This window comes from Ranitomeya variabilis, chromosome 5 (genome assembly GCF_051348905.1).
Source record: "Ranitomeya variabilis isolate aRanVar5 chromosome 5, aRanVar5.hap1, whole genome shotgun sequence".
NCBI classification, from domain to species: domain Eukaryota; kingdom Metazoa; phylum Chordata; class Amphibia; order Anura; family Dendrobatidae; genus Ranitomeya; species Ranitomeya variabilis.
The window spans coordinates 179765877-179782676 of NC_135236.1; the positions used below are offsets into that span (position 1 = coordinate 179765877).

The following is a 16800-nucleotide window of genomic DNA, read 5'->3' on the forward strand; positions in this document are numbered from 1 at the left end:
GGGAAGAAAAGACAAAGCAGGCTACAGAAAAAAATGGCTCTTTCTTCCCTTCTTCTGAGATGCATTTAACTCATTGTTGGCCAGTTGTACTGTTATGATCCGGTGACCTTGGAGCCGCATGAGACTTTCTCAGGAGTAGGTGGAACCTGTACTGACTGCAAACCCTAAACTGTCACCGCAACTAGAAGTAGCCGTGGGGTGTACCTAACACATCCTAGACACCTCGACACAGCCGGAGGACTAAATACCCCTATAGGAAGGAAATGGGAATTCTATCTTGCCTCAGAGCAGAACCCCAAAGGATAGGCAGCCCCCCACAAATATTGACTGTATTAGAGGAAAGACACTCGCAGGCAGAAATCAGGATTTAGCAAAAGAGACCACGCTAGCTAAATAGGAAAGGATAGGACAGAATACTAAGCGGTCAGTATTAAAACCCCAAAAATATCCACAGCAGATAATACAAAAATTCCACCAGCTAACTAAAGACATGGAATGTATATCTGCATCTCCTGAGAATCCAACTTGACTGAAATATCCAAACACAGTCTAAGCTGGACAAGAAAAAACATTGAATAGTACTGAATTGTAAAGCACACAGCATGTGTGCTGTAGAAACAAAACCAGACACTTATCTTTGCTGATTTGGAAGAACAATGGACAACTGGCAAGGGCTAATGAATCCTGCACACCTAAATATCCCAGTCAGAGCTGCAATCAGCAGGGACACCTGCCCAGGATTGCAACCCAGGGACAACTGCATTACTACCAACAACCACCAGAGGGAACCCAAGAGCAGAATTCACAACAATCATGATAAAGAAGCAGCTACAGCTATCACATTAGGCGCATTCACCCTCTCCCTACTCCTCTCAAACAGAATTGCAATAGCAAAAATAGCTGACAGTCTGAGTCTCCTAGAATTAGACTGGAACACTGAGCTTCAAGAAGCAGGAAATTAGGTATAGCTGGAGAGTGACAATCGTAATTGACATGCAGGCAGCGCTTATTGATGAAAAAGACCTGGCAGTGCAAACAAGGAAGTCTATTGCACATAGAAAAAGGTATATAAATTGGACAGGTAATTAAGGCAGGAAAGGTATTTTCAAAGGATTGAATAACAAAGGTACATGTGATTACACATAGAGAAGTGGAAGAAGCTACTGTTCCTCCCAGACTTGTTGTCTACGAAAGAAAATTCTGAATACTGGGGCTTGTGTATAGATCTGATAGTGATAGGACACACATTTTCAGGACGAGTCGAGGAAGAAGATGTGTATTTTTTCTAAACTGTAACCTCTGCCTATAAGCCACATATCGATAGTGGGCAGCCATGTCATGTTTGCTCTCTGGGTAATGGTAAAATCCTGATAAAAATATGGAAGCAATCTTGAACTTCTGCGATAATCAGGAGTGAAGATATCACATAATTTGGGAATTTCATAAAATTCTGAAGGGCTGAGGACATCCCACAACCCAGCCCAAGTGAGGTCATCACGGGAATGGGGGTTGGGTGTTGCTCAAGTTCTGATAAAAGATCCAGGCAAATTATGATCTGTGTTCCTGTACAGAGATACACATCAGTGAATTCATAAATTCCATGCACTGAATGCCTCCAATCGAAATTCTCTCCTTCGCTAAACTGAATCATCTCAGTGATCGGTGTAGTAGGTTCTTTTGTTAACCCTGTTTTATTTTATGTAATTGTATACGCTGCATCATTTTGTCCCCTTTGTAAAATATTTTGTATTTTTATTAAACACTTTATATCGCACTGGATTAAATAAAACATGTAATATTTCTGTTCCTTTTGTTCTGTAAACCATACCCTGAAGCCATACGTTACCAGAACCAGGTGCCCAGTCAGCCTGTATAAATTGACTGGTGGTGGCAGTGAGTAGTTCTTGAGTTATCGTGAAGCTAGCAGTGATCGTACCAGGGGTATATACACACATCACATGCATGGGAACCAGAGGTGTATATACCATATGTTCACTGTTAGTTTCCCAATAACCGGCATTAGTGGAAACTGCCTGTGGCCTCCTCCACCAATCATCGGTAAATTGCACAATTGTCCAGATGATAGGGGCAAGCAGAGAGCTGTTTGCTCCATAAATAACAGCGGGTGGATCTGCCCGACCTCCCAGGTGGCAATCTATGACACCTAGCAAATCAGATCTACTTCTTTCCACTGATGAGGGGAAAACACTTTGAAACACATGTCTGCAAATGAAGTGTCTGGTTTGTCTTCTTATCCTAAGTCATGAGTCAAGGCTCATTAAACGGTTGATATTGACTTTTTAGATTGCTACATCCAGTAGTTGGTGGTAGAATTCTCTTTTTTGCTGAAGAGGATATTTGCATTTTTAAATTCCTTACTGAGCATTACATGACCTATAAGTTTCCTTATGCCAGCCGAGCCAGGGAGAAACGTTCCCCCTTACACTCCCCACTTAGATCCCCATTTTAACACATACAATGATTTGATTGTCCAACAGTGACAACTACAGCTGCCCCATAACATTTAGGCTAGGGTCACATTGCGTTAAGGCAGTCCGTTTAGCGCATAGCAATAACGCAATGTCCCAAAAGGGATCACGTTAGCCGATCCCGCTCGGGGATCTGCGCTAGCGAGGAACGGACCGCGAACGCTGCAAGCAGCGTTCGCGGGCCGTCACTCAAATGACGGCACATCGCTAGCGCACACCCAATGTGGGCGGGCGCTAGCGACGCGTTCACCATTACAGGCTATGGCGGCGTTAACGGACTACGTTAACACCGCGTTATGCCGCGGTGTAACGTAGTCTGTTAAACGCGGTCACATAACGCAATGTGACCCTAGCCTAACAGCTTTGGTGCTCTCTATATCATGATCAGCAATAGTGATCACTATGTCAATATTTCTACAGTCCCTAGCCTCCTGAATATTGGTCAGCCTACACTGCATGTGCGTGTTGCTAAATACTGCAATTCACAGACTTTTTTTTCTGCAAGGCAGAATGAACTACAGAGACATTATCCCTCTTCTTGTAGACTGTGTATGAATTTTGATATTCTAAACATGATCTAACTAAGCTTATTAGAAAAGTGGAAAAAAAGTTAAAAAAAAAAAGTTAAAAATAAGGCAAACACATATTTGATCTATTCATGTAATTTTATTGTTAGAGTTTCAGGCGGTTCCATGTACAGAAGTTCAGAAGGACAGAATATTGCACACAGATAGAGGAAATTAATGAACAGAACAAAACAAAACCTTTCTGGGAAACAAGTTTATAAGTAACGCTGAGTAACATAAAGGGGAAAGAATGAAAAGTCAGGGGTTTATTTATACAACATCCAACGTAGAAAGAAGCTATCAGGAATACAGGTTGCAATTTTCAATACAATTAAGACATGTTCACTTTTTATATAGTTGTAAAATAGTTATTTTTAGTTTTATCTATTACACACAGGATTATATCTCCCTGTAGTCCACATGCAGAAACAAGCAACAGCTGATTTTACGTGTTTCTATTTTATATATCACCTATATGTTATGTTGTAATGATAGTAATGGATTTACAGGTAATCTGTATTCGTTGTGATACCTGTTAGTGAATGCAGCCCATCAAGGTTCAGGCTCTGCCCCCTAATAGCCATCAAAGTCTCTGGCCTAGTCGATGGCAGAGGTATTGAGCGATGACTTGTCCTTGGTGTTTAATTTTTGTGTAGACCTAGAGGACCGAAATTTGGTCTTCTGTTTTTCTGCTACAAAACGTCCAAAATACATCAAAAGGCAGCAAAGAGAAGCTAGATTTGGTAAACTGTTGTCATTTGACAGTGTTGAAAAGCTTCTTAAAGGGAAACCAAAAAGTTAACTGTTTAATGCACACAAATAGGGATAAAAAGGTTTATGAGAATTATGGTTACATTCTTCTTTAAAATATCATTTTGTGTGTAAAATTTTCCATTCAGTATTGTCATGTGCAAGGCAGTTTTTTAAGTGAACGCAGTCATTCTGTTCTTAGTATTTTCGTGGTAGAGTTCAAGTTATAGAAAGTAATAGCAACATTCATATCTCAATTTTTAGTGCATTTCTATTCTGCCTAGACCCTCGTATGGATGTGAGCTAAGGAAGTGGCTGTGCTCTAGCGTGTTCCTTTTGGGTCGTCATCTAAAGAGTGCGCTAGGCATCTAGGCACCTATGTAGCTGGATCAGAGCCACAAGCATTGCAGCAAGTAGATGGGGCTTGTAGGTCAAACATACACATCAATAAAAAATGGAACATATACACAGGTACATCAGAAAGGAATGGGGGACACCGGGAAGCGCATGCATCGTTTTTGGTTCTGCTTCATCCAAATAAATAATGCATGCCATTCCTGTACAACAATATAATGTAGAATTCCTAAAGATGTGCAAATACAGCACAGAAAAGTATAGGGCCAGATGAAAGAAGTATAAGTATTGTAAAAGAAAGACTGGACAAACTAACACATTCCAGAAAGAGACAGTTCTTCAACGTAGCAAATAAATTCTCCATACATTCAATGTATGTCCTAAGTCATCTCATTTCTGACAACTTTGCTTTGGGTCTGATAAAAACATACTAGACTTTTGGCTTGTTGGGTCGTTTCGACATATACAGATTACCAATCACATAGCCTAATGAAAGTAACTTCCATTCCATCATACAACATTCCTATTACTGTCATAGTGCCATGTTACTAAAGCACAGGACTAGTAGAATAACTACAATCACACCACAATCACAATCAGGCACTCAACGCAAAACACGTCACAAATACTTGTCAGCCATAAAGCGCATAAGCGTAATTTAGAGGTCACTGACACAATGAGGATTGGTATAAAAACTACCATCGGCAGGAAAGAGTGGCTTTGTGCACAGAAACCAATGAATGCTTGGTTCCATGTCTAAACCAGAAGGGCATATGGGCATAATCAAGGGGTTTGTTGTTTGTCGCCCCCTAACATTTCTATAAGCCAGAAAAGACAGCCACTCTGTGGGAGCCAATCTGCCTATTCAGATACATTTACATTTACCCTATAACAGTGGATTGCTAAGAGTTAGAGGTGCTGGAATAGTGAATTTCAGCTGATCACTGGGCTAACTTTTATTTTTAATGGGCTCATTTTCATTGAACCAGCCCTTTTACAGTGAACATTACTGTGACTTTTATTTTTTTAATGATAGATATTGAATTTGTTTCCATTGGTCACACTTTTCACTTTTTTTTAGGTGTGCTTGATTCTATATATGCCCCCTTCCTCTTATGTTTCTTTCTGCTTTGCTCTTAAGAATTTGGGAGAATTACCATAATTATTTTATTCTATGAAATATTATTTTGTTTTTTTCTTTCAGACGGCCTGGTTATCACGGTGAATTAGAGTTTAGTACATTATAACTCCAGGGTATTCATCAAAGGACGCTATTTGATATGTGCAAAACTGCAAGGGTTTAAATCTGACTATGAACACTAGTGCAAAATCTGGAATAAACCGTTATTTTTTTCTATTCCAACATCATTTTTGTTCTATCACAAGGCATAAAGTAACGACTATGTTATTTCAACAACATTTCCCTTGGAGCTCAGTGTGTTATATGTATAAAGCTACTATCAGTGTATAACACAGCAATCCTAACATCCAACCACCGGCTTTTCTTGGGCACCAGCGGTTGAATCATTACATTGAACTTTATTAAAATGCTGTTAAGTATCTACAGAATAAAATACAAACCATGTGGACGGTTAGACCCATAAATTAATGACATATAGCTAAGCTTTGATCATAAAAAATAAATATATAAATTAGACAGCAGAATTCACCATTGATATGTAATGGTTTTGTTCAGCAATCAGAAAGTGTGTCTTGTAAGGCAGATCGCTGCCTACAGCAGCCAACAAAGACTACAATGTAAACAAAAAGACAAAGAAAAGTGTTGTCACTTGTTTAGTGTTTGTGTAGCAGCTTCCACACAGGCTAAATAACAGATCTGATCTACAGTCCATACAGCCTACATGAGCAGGAGTGATGTACATTAATATGTACCTTACGTTTTCTTTCCAACAGCCAATCAAAGAATAAGCAACAGCAAAAGTAAGCGTTTAGCTATGTGCAAAAACCGGGGACAATAAAACTTTATGTTAGAAGATTGAAGCTAGCTTGTTTTACTTGGCAAGCAACCACCTAGTGAGGCTACCAGTAAACAATTTGGTCCTTTACATTCTGGAAGCAAACATAAATAATTGTACAAAAATAACATTATTGATACTGGGAGATGTGTCAGTCCAACTATTCCACGGTTAGTATCAATCCCATTTTCAGTTCCATTCCTCTTCTCCATTTATACAATGGTGGGTGGTAATATCCATTAATCTGGAGTAATCTAATATAGGGTTTTCTCTTTTATTTGATAACGTCTTAAATGTTGGGAACATTTTGGTGTAAGTTTTGCAGAGAATAGAAGACTACGCTACTATATATGTTCATGCCAACCATCCCACTACCTTATTCTGCAGAGGTCATGTTTCACTGCTCTGACTACGAATCTAGTGCAGGACCAGACTGAGATGTGTTACGAGGGTGCGTAAAGAGGGAGCCAGTGTTATAGGACATTGAATTCAACCAATCCCTAAAATTCACTTACACATACAGCTGCTACAATGGGAACATTTTCCATAATTCATACAAAAAAAATCATAATCATAAAATCTGATGTTCCCTATGCTATAAAGGAGTCTTTACTACTATTGTAGCAATAATGTCTTCTGTAAAAGAAGTAGCTAATTAGGTCATTTCTAAATTATGCAGATGTGATGTAAATGCACCATTAGGATAACACTGGCTACATCTCATGTTACAAAGGGCTTGTGAGAAATAAAAATAATGTCTGCTTTCTTCCAGAAGCCGTGTCAGTCCTGTCTAAGGGCTATGTGGGGTATTGCACTTACCTCCATTTAAGTAATATCAATATTAGCAATGCTAGACACAGGCTGCGGACAAGGGAGTGGAAGAAAGCAGCCATATTTTCCTAATCCCAGTCATAGGCCAGTACCATTTACACTGTCAACTCTTTGGTCCTGCAAAGAAGATTACAAAGCTAAATCAAAGCTCCACATATGTAGTACCTCCTGTGCAGACTCACGAGCGTTCATCACTTGCAGCCTTAAATACTTTGGCTTGTTGCAGACCATGAAATGTGTTTTGCTGTTATTTTACAAAAGTCATTAATCGGCTTGTAATGTACTTTCAGAGCTTTTTTTGCGTTATGGTCTACAAGTGCAATTATCAAATTTCAGATTAATGTAAAATTTACCAGCTATATATTTACAGCACCCACAAATTGTATGGCTGTATAGTCTTATATTCTGTACCCTAACACATTGCCTGCTGAGAAATCTGGGGGAGAAGTGTCTTACTGCTGGTAAATGTCTAGCCCTAATCCAGTCCTTCCAACTTCATATGCCTATAACAATACAAGATTTTCTGCATTCTCGTATTCATGGTATGGAAACACAAGAGGTGTAAAACAGATCATGTAATGTGCCAGTGTAAAAGTGTCAAATTGTTCTAAGAATAGATAAATTCAAAAAGCGCTATGTATCTTGTAATTTATGTAAGACTTCAATGCTTGAAAAGTTCTGCTTAATTCACCTCCTCCAACAATCATGATTTGGCAAGGCTGACATTACAGGTACAAATCAGATTGGGAAAAGAGTTGGGCTGTGATTGGACACACACATAAACACAAAGTACGCATGGACGTGTTAGTGGCTGCCATGATGTTTAAAACTCTATTTTGCATGCTGGGAAGGATTCGTCTTGCATTACTACAGTACTGCTGCTAGCTAACACCATTATATTAAGTTCTTGCTGTTTCTCGTGGGTTTGTTGGTACCATTCACGTGTCACTTCTGTGTCATGAGTTGGGATCAATGTCACCTGGATGAGGAAATACAAAGCAATTATTAGTATAGTCACACAAGAAAATACTATTTAGTGGCCACAGAAGTCATGAGCCATTCCGTTGGCATCATCACTCAGCAATGGGAGCCATTATGCCAGTAGTACGGAACATTACCACTGTAGTCACAGATGCCATGCAAACATGATTGAATCTTTTGAAATTCGAATTTGTCAGGTTCAATACATTTTCCCAAAAAATTTGATTGACAGTGAAACGATTTTCCGCAATTCATAATACTGCAAAGGTCTATAGGACTGTGTCCAACTCCTTTCAAGATCTTTCACACAAACGCAGTCTTGGTAATGTCAAAGTGACCTCACCATAGAAACAGATGTTAAACTGACAATTAATTACAGTGCGCTGGCAGTCTTTTAAATTTTTTTTAAATTACTATTAGCGCTAACATCATTTTGCTGTGATTGATATGAGTGATGTGTCATATATTCCATAATGTCTTACACTTCCTTCCAACTAATGTGCTTGCCAGAGAGATTTAAAGAAGGCCAATCATAGCAACTGGTTCCACTGGTGATTGTGGTGTTTGTGCTGCTTCTATCAGCTACCACATTTTTAGCTGTGGTATTGGACTTTTTTTTTCTTTCACATTGCCCCTTCCATTTTATTTTACCATACATTTTGTACACCATGTAAGGTTGCAGCTGTACAAGTCCTGGATGGAGTGTATGTGTCAACGAGAGCAGGCTTCGGTGCTAAGAGGTTTCTTAATGGGCCCGGATTTTGGGTACGGGTTTTAGGAATGGCCACTAGAGCTGGGTGGGACTGGCCATTTCCACACCTTCAGTTACATGCCACTGAAGATTATGAAGGAAATAAACCTCACACTGTTGGACAAAATCCCATTGCCTGTGTATGTACACTACCAGCTGCGAAAGAGCTTAAATCCCTATAACCACTATAATTAATGAAGCACTCCTATCGAAGTTTTTTCCTCTTAATATATTGCAATCATCATATGATATAGCACTGTGTACTTATAATTGCTCATTTTGCTTTTCTACTCAGTTCATTCTTCTTTTTTTTTAATTGGTCTATGATATCATGTGATTAAAAACTAACTAGTTGAATCCTTGTAAGTTATATGTGGAAATAGGAAGCCTCTTTTCCCTGTATGAGTCATAAGCCACTGCAAAATTCCCTGATAGGGGGAGGAGGGAGCAGCTGGGTTAGGAGTTGAAGAGAGGAATGATTCATGCAGGGAAAAGAGACTTCCTGTTTCTACATAGAGCAGAGAAAATAGAAGAATTTACTGGGCAGAAAGGTAACATGAGCAATTGTAAGTGCACAGTGCTATATAAATAATGACTGCAATATATTAAGAGGATATAAACTTTGATGGGAATGCTTCTATAACTTAACACAATCTTTTCAACCCCACATATTCAAGCTTTGCCAAAAAGGATGTAACAAGAAATGCTAGTTAGGTAGGTACGCATACAGAAAGCAAAATGTGGCATGAGGTTGTGGTATAGGTGTAGTGTGTACAACTTTCAAATTGGATTAGTAAAACAGGTGTGCAAAACAGACATGCAGTTAAATGTCTACCTTTTTTATATAATTTTTTTTCTATTTAGCAAAATTCAACCACTTTTACCAAAAATTATGTAATAAGACATGCTAGGTAGGTACATTTCCAAAATTCAGCAACAGGGCTCTCTATTGGGCTGGCATTTATACATGTAAAATTTGATTAGTAACATAAATGTACACAAAAAATCGTTGGTGACACACACACTTTGTTAGCTGCACAGTTACAGTCAAATGTCTCGATTTTGGAAAAAAAATTGTACATAAAAAAAAATCATTCAATTATTTTATAAAATTCGACAAAAACTTGATTTGCATCAAATAGATTTGCTTCATATCTAATGTCATGTGTCATGTACCACTTTGCATAATATAGTGTATCAGTATCACTTCCATCTTTTAAAAGAGATTGCCCAGGACTAAGGGTACCGTCACACATTGAAATTTTCATCGCTGCGCTCTGCTCTCACTTTCCGGCTGGCACTCAGAGCAGGAAGCAGACGGCAAGGGACCTGAAGGACACCGACGGGTGAGCATGTACGGTTTGTTTTTTTACGTTTACGCTTGTAACCAGGGTAAACATCGGGTTACTAAGCGTGGCCCTGCGCTTAGTTACCCGATGTTTACCCTGGTTACAAGCGAAGACATCGCTGGATCGCTGTCACACACAACGATCCAGCGATGTCAGCGGGTGATCAAGCGACGAAAGAAAGTTCCAAACGATCTGCTACGACGTACGATTCTCAGCAGGGTGTCTGATCGCAGTAGCGTGTCAGACACAGCAATATCGTAACGATATCGCTAGAACGTCACGAATCGTAACGTCGTAGCGATGGAAATTTCAATGTGTGACGGTACCCTTACATATTGATTATTTATTCATTGGATAGGTCATTAAAATAAGATTCCTGGGGTTCTGACATCTGGCACCCACACTGATAAACTGATATTTGTTTTGTTAGCAACCTGATGTAATTAATGTTTGGAATGAAACACCACAGCTCCATGCACTGTTTGATTGCTCAATGGGAGAAAAATTGCAGCACTCAGCAGTGGTTACTAAACAATGTATAGAGCTTGATGTTCTGCTGTCTACTGACGGGGAATATATCGCCTGATTGATGGGGCTGCTGGGTATCGGACCCACACTGACCTCAAATTGATAGCCTACCTGTTGAATGAGACATCAATATGGGAGTCCATCTAGGGCATCTTGAGGAGGGATAAAATACTTGACAAATTTAACAAAGCACAGATACAGATACAGTTGTGGCCAAAAGTATTCACACCCCTGCAATTCTGTCAGATAATACTCAGTTTTTTACTGAAAATGATTGCAATCACAAATTCTTTGGTATTATTATCTTCATTTAATTTGTCTTAAATGAAAAAACACAAAAGAGAATGAAACAAAAATCAAAACATTGATCATTTCACACAAAACTCCAAAAAATGGGCCAGACAAAAGTATTGGCACCCTCAGCCTAATACTTGGTTGCACAACCTTTAGCCAAAATAACTGCGACCAACCGCTTCCGGTAACCATCAATGAGTTTCTTACAATGCTCTGCTGGAATTTTAGACCATTCTTCTTTGGCAAACTGCTCCAGGTCCCTGATATTTGAAGGGTGCCTTCTCCAAACTGCCATTTTTAGATCTCTCCACAGGTGTTCTATGGGATTCAGGTCTGGACTCATTGCTGGCCACCTTAGAAGTCTCCAGTGCTTTCTCTCAAACCATTTTTTAGTGCTTTTTGAAGTGTTTTGGGTCATTGGCCTGCTGGAAGACCCATGACCTCTGAGGGAGACCCAGTTTTCTCACACTGGGCCCTACATTATGCTGCAAGGGGGAGTCATGCACGCAGGGGAGGATAGAGGAGCCATGCACGCAGGGGAGGATGGTGGAGCCATGCACACAGGGGAGAAGGATGGGGGAGCCATGCACGCAGGGTGGGAGGATGGGGGAGCCATGCACATAGGGTGGGAAGATGGGGGAGCCATGCACACAGGGTGGGAGGATGGAGTATAAATAAGGAGTATAAATACTGGGCCCTATAGGGGGGACACAGTGTAAGAGGACAGTGTGAAGAGGGGGCCGGTATAGAAAGGAGAGGTCAGTGTGAAGAGTGTGTACCATAAGAGGGACAGTGTGTGGGTCATATTTTGTGCAGACAATATAGTGAGGGGCAATTTTTTATTCAGGAGCATTATAATGACACTTATATCTTTAAGGGCGTCATGTGGAGACTTTCTGCAAAAGAGCGGAGAAGATGGAAGTCTGCAGAGAGGCTGTGGATGAGAAAACTCATCATGGGACCTGGACAAGATGAAGAAAAGAAGGAGAACGGCTCCAGAGGTGATGTCATCTATAAGGTACCTGGATGTAAATGTTATTTATGATACTAACTAACTCTCATGTTTTTATTTATGTTAGGAGCATTAAAGGGGATGTCCAGGTTTGTAATGAGTCTGCAGTCATTCTTTGTTACTGCAGACTTCTGAATTCTCACAGTGCGCACTGCACGCTGTCAGGATTCTCTCATGCGGGGGATTTACATTAATGCGGTCACATGCTGACTAGACATGTGTGGCCTCCGTCAATGAAAATGAACTGAGCGAGGCCGGGCACGTCCAGTCGGAATGTGGTCAGAAGTACATAAATCGCATACTTGTGCTGACATGACCGTCCACCGGCAAGGGAGAATCCTAAAAGTGTGCAGTGCATTTGTTGTGAGAATTCAGAAGCTGCGATGTCAGGATTCAGCTCTGCAGGTTCCAGTAGTCGTCATGGACACTTCACTCATATGCGACTTTTACACTTATGGTCCTGTGACACCGAGCTTCTCTTCCCGCTTCTCTCAGTTTTTCACTGAACATTGAGAGCATTAGGGAGAGGAGCTCGTGGGCACATGACTGAGTGTGCAAATCGCATATGTCCTTGGCGGAGGGGGGGCACCAAAATGAATTCTTGTCCCTGGTGCTAGAAACCCTAGATACACCTCTGCTGGTATGCTACTGCGAGTGGCGATTACCGGGTCCGGTGCAGGGAGGTCTGTGCACAGAGCAGCACAGGCAGTGAGGCAGGGACTGAGTGCACAGAGGGAATGGAGACCCGGAGATTGCCTGTCCCAGTCTACGCCGTAGCCTGGAGCCCTCATTATATGTCAATGGAATATGTCAGTTAATAAATTGTTTTTCTAAAGCTTTATAGTGTAGTTTTAGGTCAGGGAGGGATGGATAGGGATGAGCTAGCAAGGTGCAGGGACAGGTAGTGATGGCTACTTGCGGACATGTGCGGCAATTGCGGTTTTGCACTTACGGTGATACAAAAAACACTGTTTTTCTCCATTGCTGCAAGTACCGCATTTGCCGGATCGCGGCAAAAGCGCAAATGCCGCACATGTCTGCAAGTCCCATAGGGAATGAATGAGGCCGAAAGCAGTGTTGCCGTAAGTGATCCATTATGCGGCAGATGTGGAAAAACTGACGGATCTGCTGCAAAAGGCGACCTTCACATCAGCGATTTTTGCCAAAGTCACTGCCGATAGTGTCATACTCACCAATGGGGGAGGCAGCACTAAAAGTGCCTAGGGCAGCAGAAACTCTAAATACGGCCATGAGAGGCAGCAAAGCAACCCCAAAACATCAGGGAACCTCTGCCATGTTTGACTGTAGGGACCGTGTTCTTTTCTTTGAATGCCTCTTTTTTCTCCTGTAAACTCTATGTTGATGCCATTGCCCAAAAAGCTCTACTTTTGTCTCATCTGACCAGAGAACATTCTTCCAAAACGTTTTAGGCTTTTTCAGGTAAGTTTTGGCAATCTCCAGCCTGGCTTTTTTATGTATCGGGGTAAGAAGTGGGGTCTTCCTGGGTCTCCTACCATACAGTCCCTTTTCATTCAGATGCCGATGGATAGCACAGGTTGACACTGTTGTACCCTCGGACTGCAGGGCAGCTTGAACTTGTTTGGATGTTAGTCAAGGTTCTTTATCCAATATCCGCACAATCTTGCGTTGAAATCTCTTGTCAATTTTTCTTTTCCGTCCACATCTAGGGAGGTTAACCACAGTGCCATGGGCTTTAAACTTCTTGATGACACTGCGCACGGTAGACACAGGAACATTCAGGTCTCTGGAGATGGACTTGTAATCTTGAGAGTGCTCATGCTTCCTCACAATTTGATTTCTCAAGTCCTCAGACAGTTCTTTGGTCTTCTTTCTTTTCTCCATGCTCAATGTGGTACACACAAGGACACAGGACAGAGGTTGAGTCAACTTTAATCCATGTCAACTGGCTGCAAGTGTGATTTAGTTATTGCCAACACCTGTTAGGTGCCACAGGTAAGTTACAGGTGCTGTTAATTACACAAATTAGAGAAGCATCACATGATTTTTCAAACAGTGCCAATACTTTTGTCCACCCCCTTTTTTATGTTTGGTGTGGAATTATATCCAATTTGGCTTTAGGACAATTCTTTTTGTGTTTTTTCATTTAAGACAAAGATAATAATACCAAAGAATTTGTGTTTGCAATCATTTTCAGGAAGAAACTGAGTATTATCTGACAGAATTGAAAGGGTGTCAATACTTTTGGCCACAACTGTAGGTTCAGAAATATTTGGACCGAATCTTCGTGATTTAGGCTCTTCATGATAATATTTTTTATTTAAAATGAAACAATTGAGATGCACTAGCGCCGATCGTGGGCATTTTTCCCCTCTGATGCCGCTCTCAGTAGTTATAGTGACATAGAGGGGCATCGCGCAGGGACGGGGGCTCCCTGCTCTCCCACCGGAACAACGCGATGCAGTGCTATGCATTGTTTCAGATCAGCGATCTAATCTAATATAGTGATGTCCCACCCTGGGACAATGTTAGAAAGTCACAAAAAAAAATAGAATGTGCAAAAAAAAATAAAAATCCCCAAATAAAGAAAAAAGAAAAAAATATTTCCCAATAAATCCATTTATTTATGTAAATAAAAAAAACAATAAAAGTACACATATTTGGTAACGACCCGCTCTATAAAACTATCCCACTAGTTAACCCCTTCAGTGAACACCGCAAAAAAAATAAATAAAAAACGAGGCAAAAACAACGCTTTATTATCATACCGGCGAACAAAAAGTGGAATAACACGCGATCAAAAAGACGGATATAAATAAACATGGTACTGCTGAAAACGTAATCTTGTCCCGCAAAAAAAAAGCCGCCATACAGCATCATCAGCAGAAAAATAAAAAAGTTATAGGTCTCAGAATAAAGCGATGCAAAAACAATTCTTTTTTATATAAAATAGTTTTTATTGTGTTAAAGCGCCAAAACATAAAAAAATGATATAAATGAGGTATCGCTGTAATCATACTGACCTGTAAAATAAAGCTGCTTTATCAATTTTACCACACGTGGAACGGTATAAACGCCTCCCCTAAAATAAATTCAGGAATTGCTGATTTTTGTTCATTCTGCCTCACAAAAATCAGAATAAAAAGCGATCAAAAAATGTCATTTGCCCGAAAATGGTACCAATAAAAATGTCAACTCGTCCCGCAAAAAACATGACCTCACATGACTCTGTGGGCCAAAATATGGATAACTTATAGCTCCTAAAATGTGGAGATTAGGGTTGAGCGACTTTCATTTTTTTAAGATCGAGTAGGGTTTTGGAAAACCCGATTTTGTCCAGAGTCGAGTCGAGTGCAGTCGGCCGATTATCGCTAAAAGTCGGGGATCGACCGAAACACGAAACCCAATGCAAGTCAATGGGGAAGCATAGTCGGCAGTGAGTGGAGGCCAGGAAAACACCTACAGTGCCCATTTTAATGCCAAAAACATCCATTCTTGTTTCTGAAGCTTGCCAATCTTAATTAACTGTATAATAATAGTTGGGCATAGGGAATTGGGGGAAAGTTGTGGGGGGAGTAGGGCTGGCTCAAGTTTTTCGTGGGCCCAGGAAATGCGGACTACGTCACGGCGGTGTTGCAGGGAAAGGTAAGTATTTAAAAGTTGCAAGTGCTGTGATCCTGAGCAAGCAGGGGGGGGCCCACTCGTTCGCATTGCCACTGGCACAGGGCCCCTCAAAGTACGGCGGTGTGTTTGCATGGCGGGGGCGCCTCCCACCAGCAGCGACACTTTTGCGTACTCTGAGGGGCCCTGTGCCAGTGACGTCGCCAATGAGTATGCCCCCCCACCTGATGAAGGAACCTGCACTTTCATCTGCACCTTCCTCTTTGTCCCTGTGTAAGGTGGTATAACATGCGGGAAGGGGAACCTTACTTTCAGCAGGGACAGATTCTGGCTGTGTAGAGTACAAGGGGAATGTAGTGGTCTAGGTCAATGTACCAGCAGACTCATTTAGCAGTGGCTGGGCAATGGGCAGGATGAGGAGGAAACAGATATAGGGCCAAAGAATAAAGTAGGCTACATGCAGTTCAAAATTGGTAACAGGACTAAACAGGCGGCATTGCTTTGTTCAGTGGAGTAGCAAACCCAAGAGCAGCAGACACTGTTTCAAGGGCCTAACCACACTAGTAGGCCAAATGCAGTTTAATATCTGATAGTATAGGGCGAAAGCCAGAATGTGGAAGCTCAGCTTTGTTCAGTTGAGGACAACACCAGGGAGGGGCAGACACCTTTAGTAGGCCGGAAAAGCCTATTGCATTTTTTAAAATGGTAATTTGGAGCAGAAGGTTGAAGCTCAGCTTTATTTAGTTGAGGGCAACACCAGGGAGGGGCAGAAGCCGTTAGTAGGCCCTAACCACCATTTTTTTTTTTAAAACCACTTAATGAGAGCCGGAAGGTTGAAGCTCAGCTTTATTTAGTTGAGGACAACACCAGGCAGGGGCACACAGACAGACACCTTTAGTAGGCCGGAAAAGCCTATTGCATTTTTCAAAATGGTAATTTGGAGCAGAAGGTTGAAGCTCAGCTTTATTTAGTTGAGGACAACACCAGGGAGGGGCAGAAGCCGTTAGTAGGCCCTAACCACCATTTTTTTTTTTTAAAACCACTTAATGAGAGCCGGAAGGTTGAAGCTCAGCTTTATTTAGTTGAGGACAACACCAGGGAGGGGCAGAAGCCGTTAGTAGGCCCTAACCACCATTTTTTTTTTTAAAACCACTTAATGAGAGCCGGAAGGTTGAAGCTCAGCTTTATTTAGTTGAGGACAACACCAGGGAGGGGCAGAAGCCGTTAGTAGGCCCTAACCACCATTTTTTTTTTTAAAACCACTTAATGAGAGCCGGAAGGTTGAAGCTCAGCTTTATTTAGTTGAGGACAACACCAGG

The 16800-nt window shown here is 41.1% G+C and overlaps 1 protein-coding gene across 2 annotated transcripts in view; it reads right to left on the bottom strand.

Moving 5' to 3' along the window:
- Positions 1-3135: 3135 nt before the first annotated feature.
- Positions 3136-16800, bottom strand: part of MAP1A (microtubule associated protein 1A) — a 394919-nt gene continuing 381254 nt past the window's right edge. For both annotated transcript variants that reach the window (XM_077263606.1, XM_077263607.1), the window contains one exon: positions 3136-7945. In XM_077263606.1, coding sequence (XP_077119721.1) covers positions 7790-7945 — 156 coding nt within the window. In that variant the 3' untranslated portion in view covers positions 3136-7789. The remainder of the gene's footprint in view (positions 7946-16800) is intronic.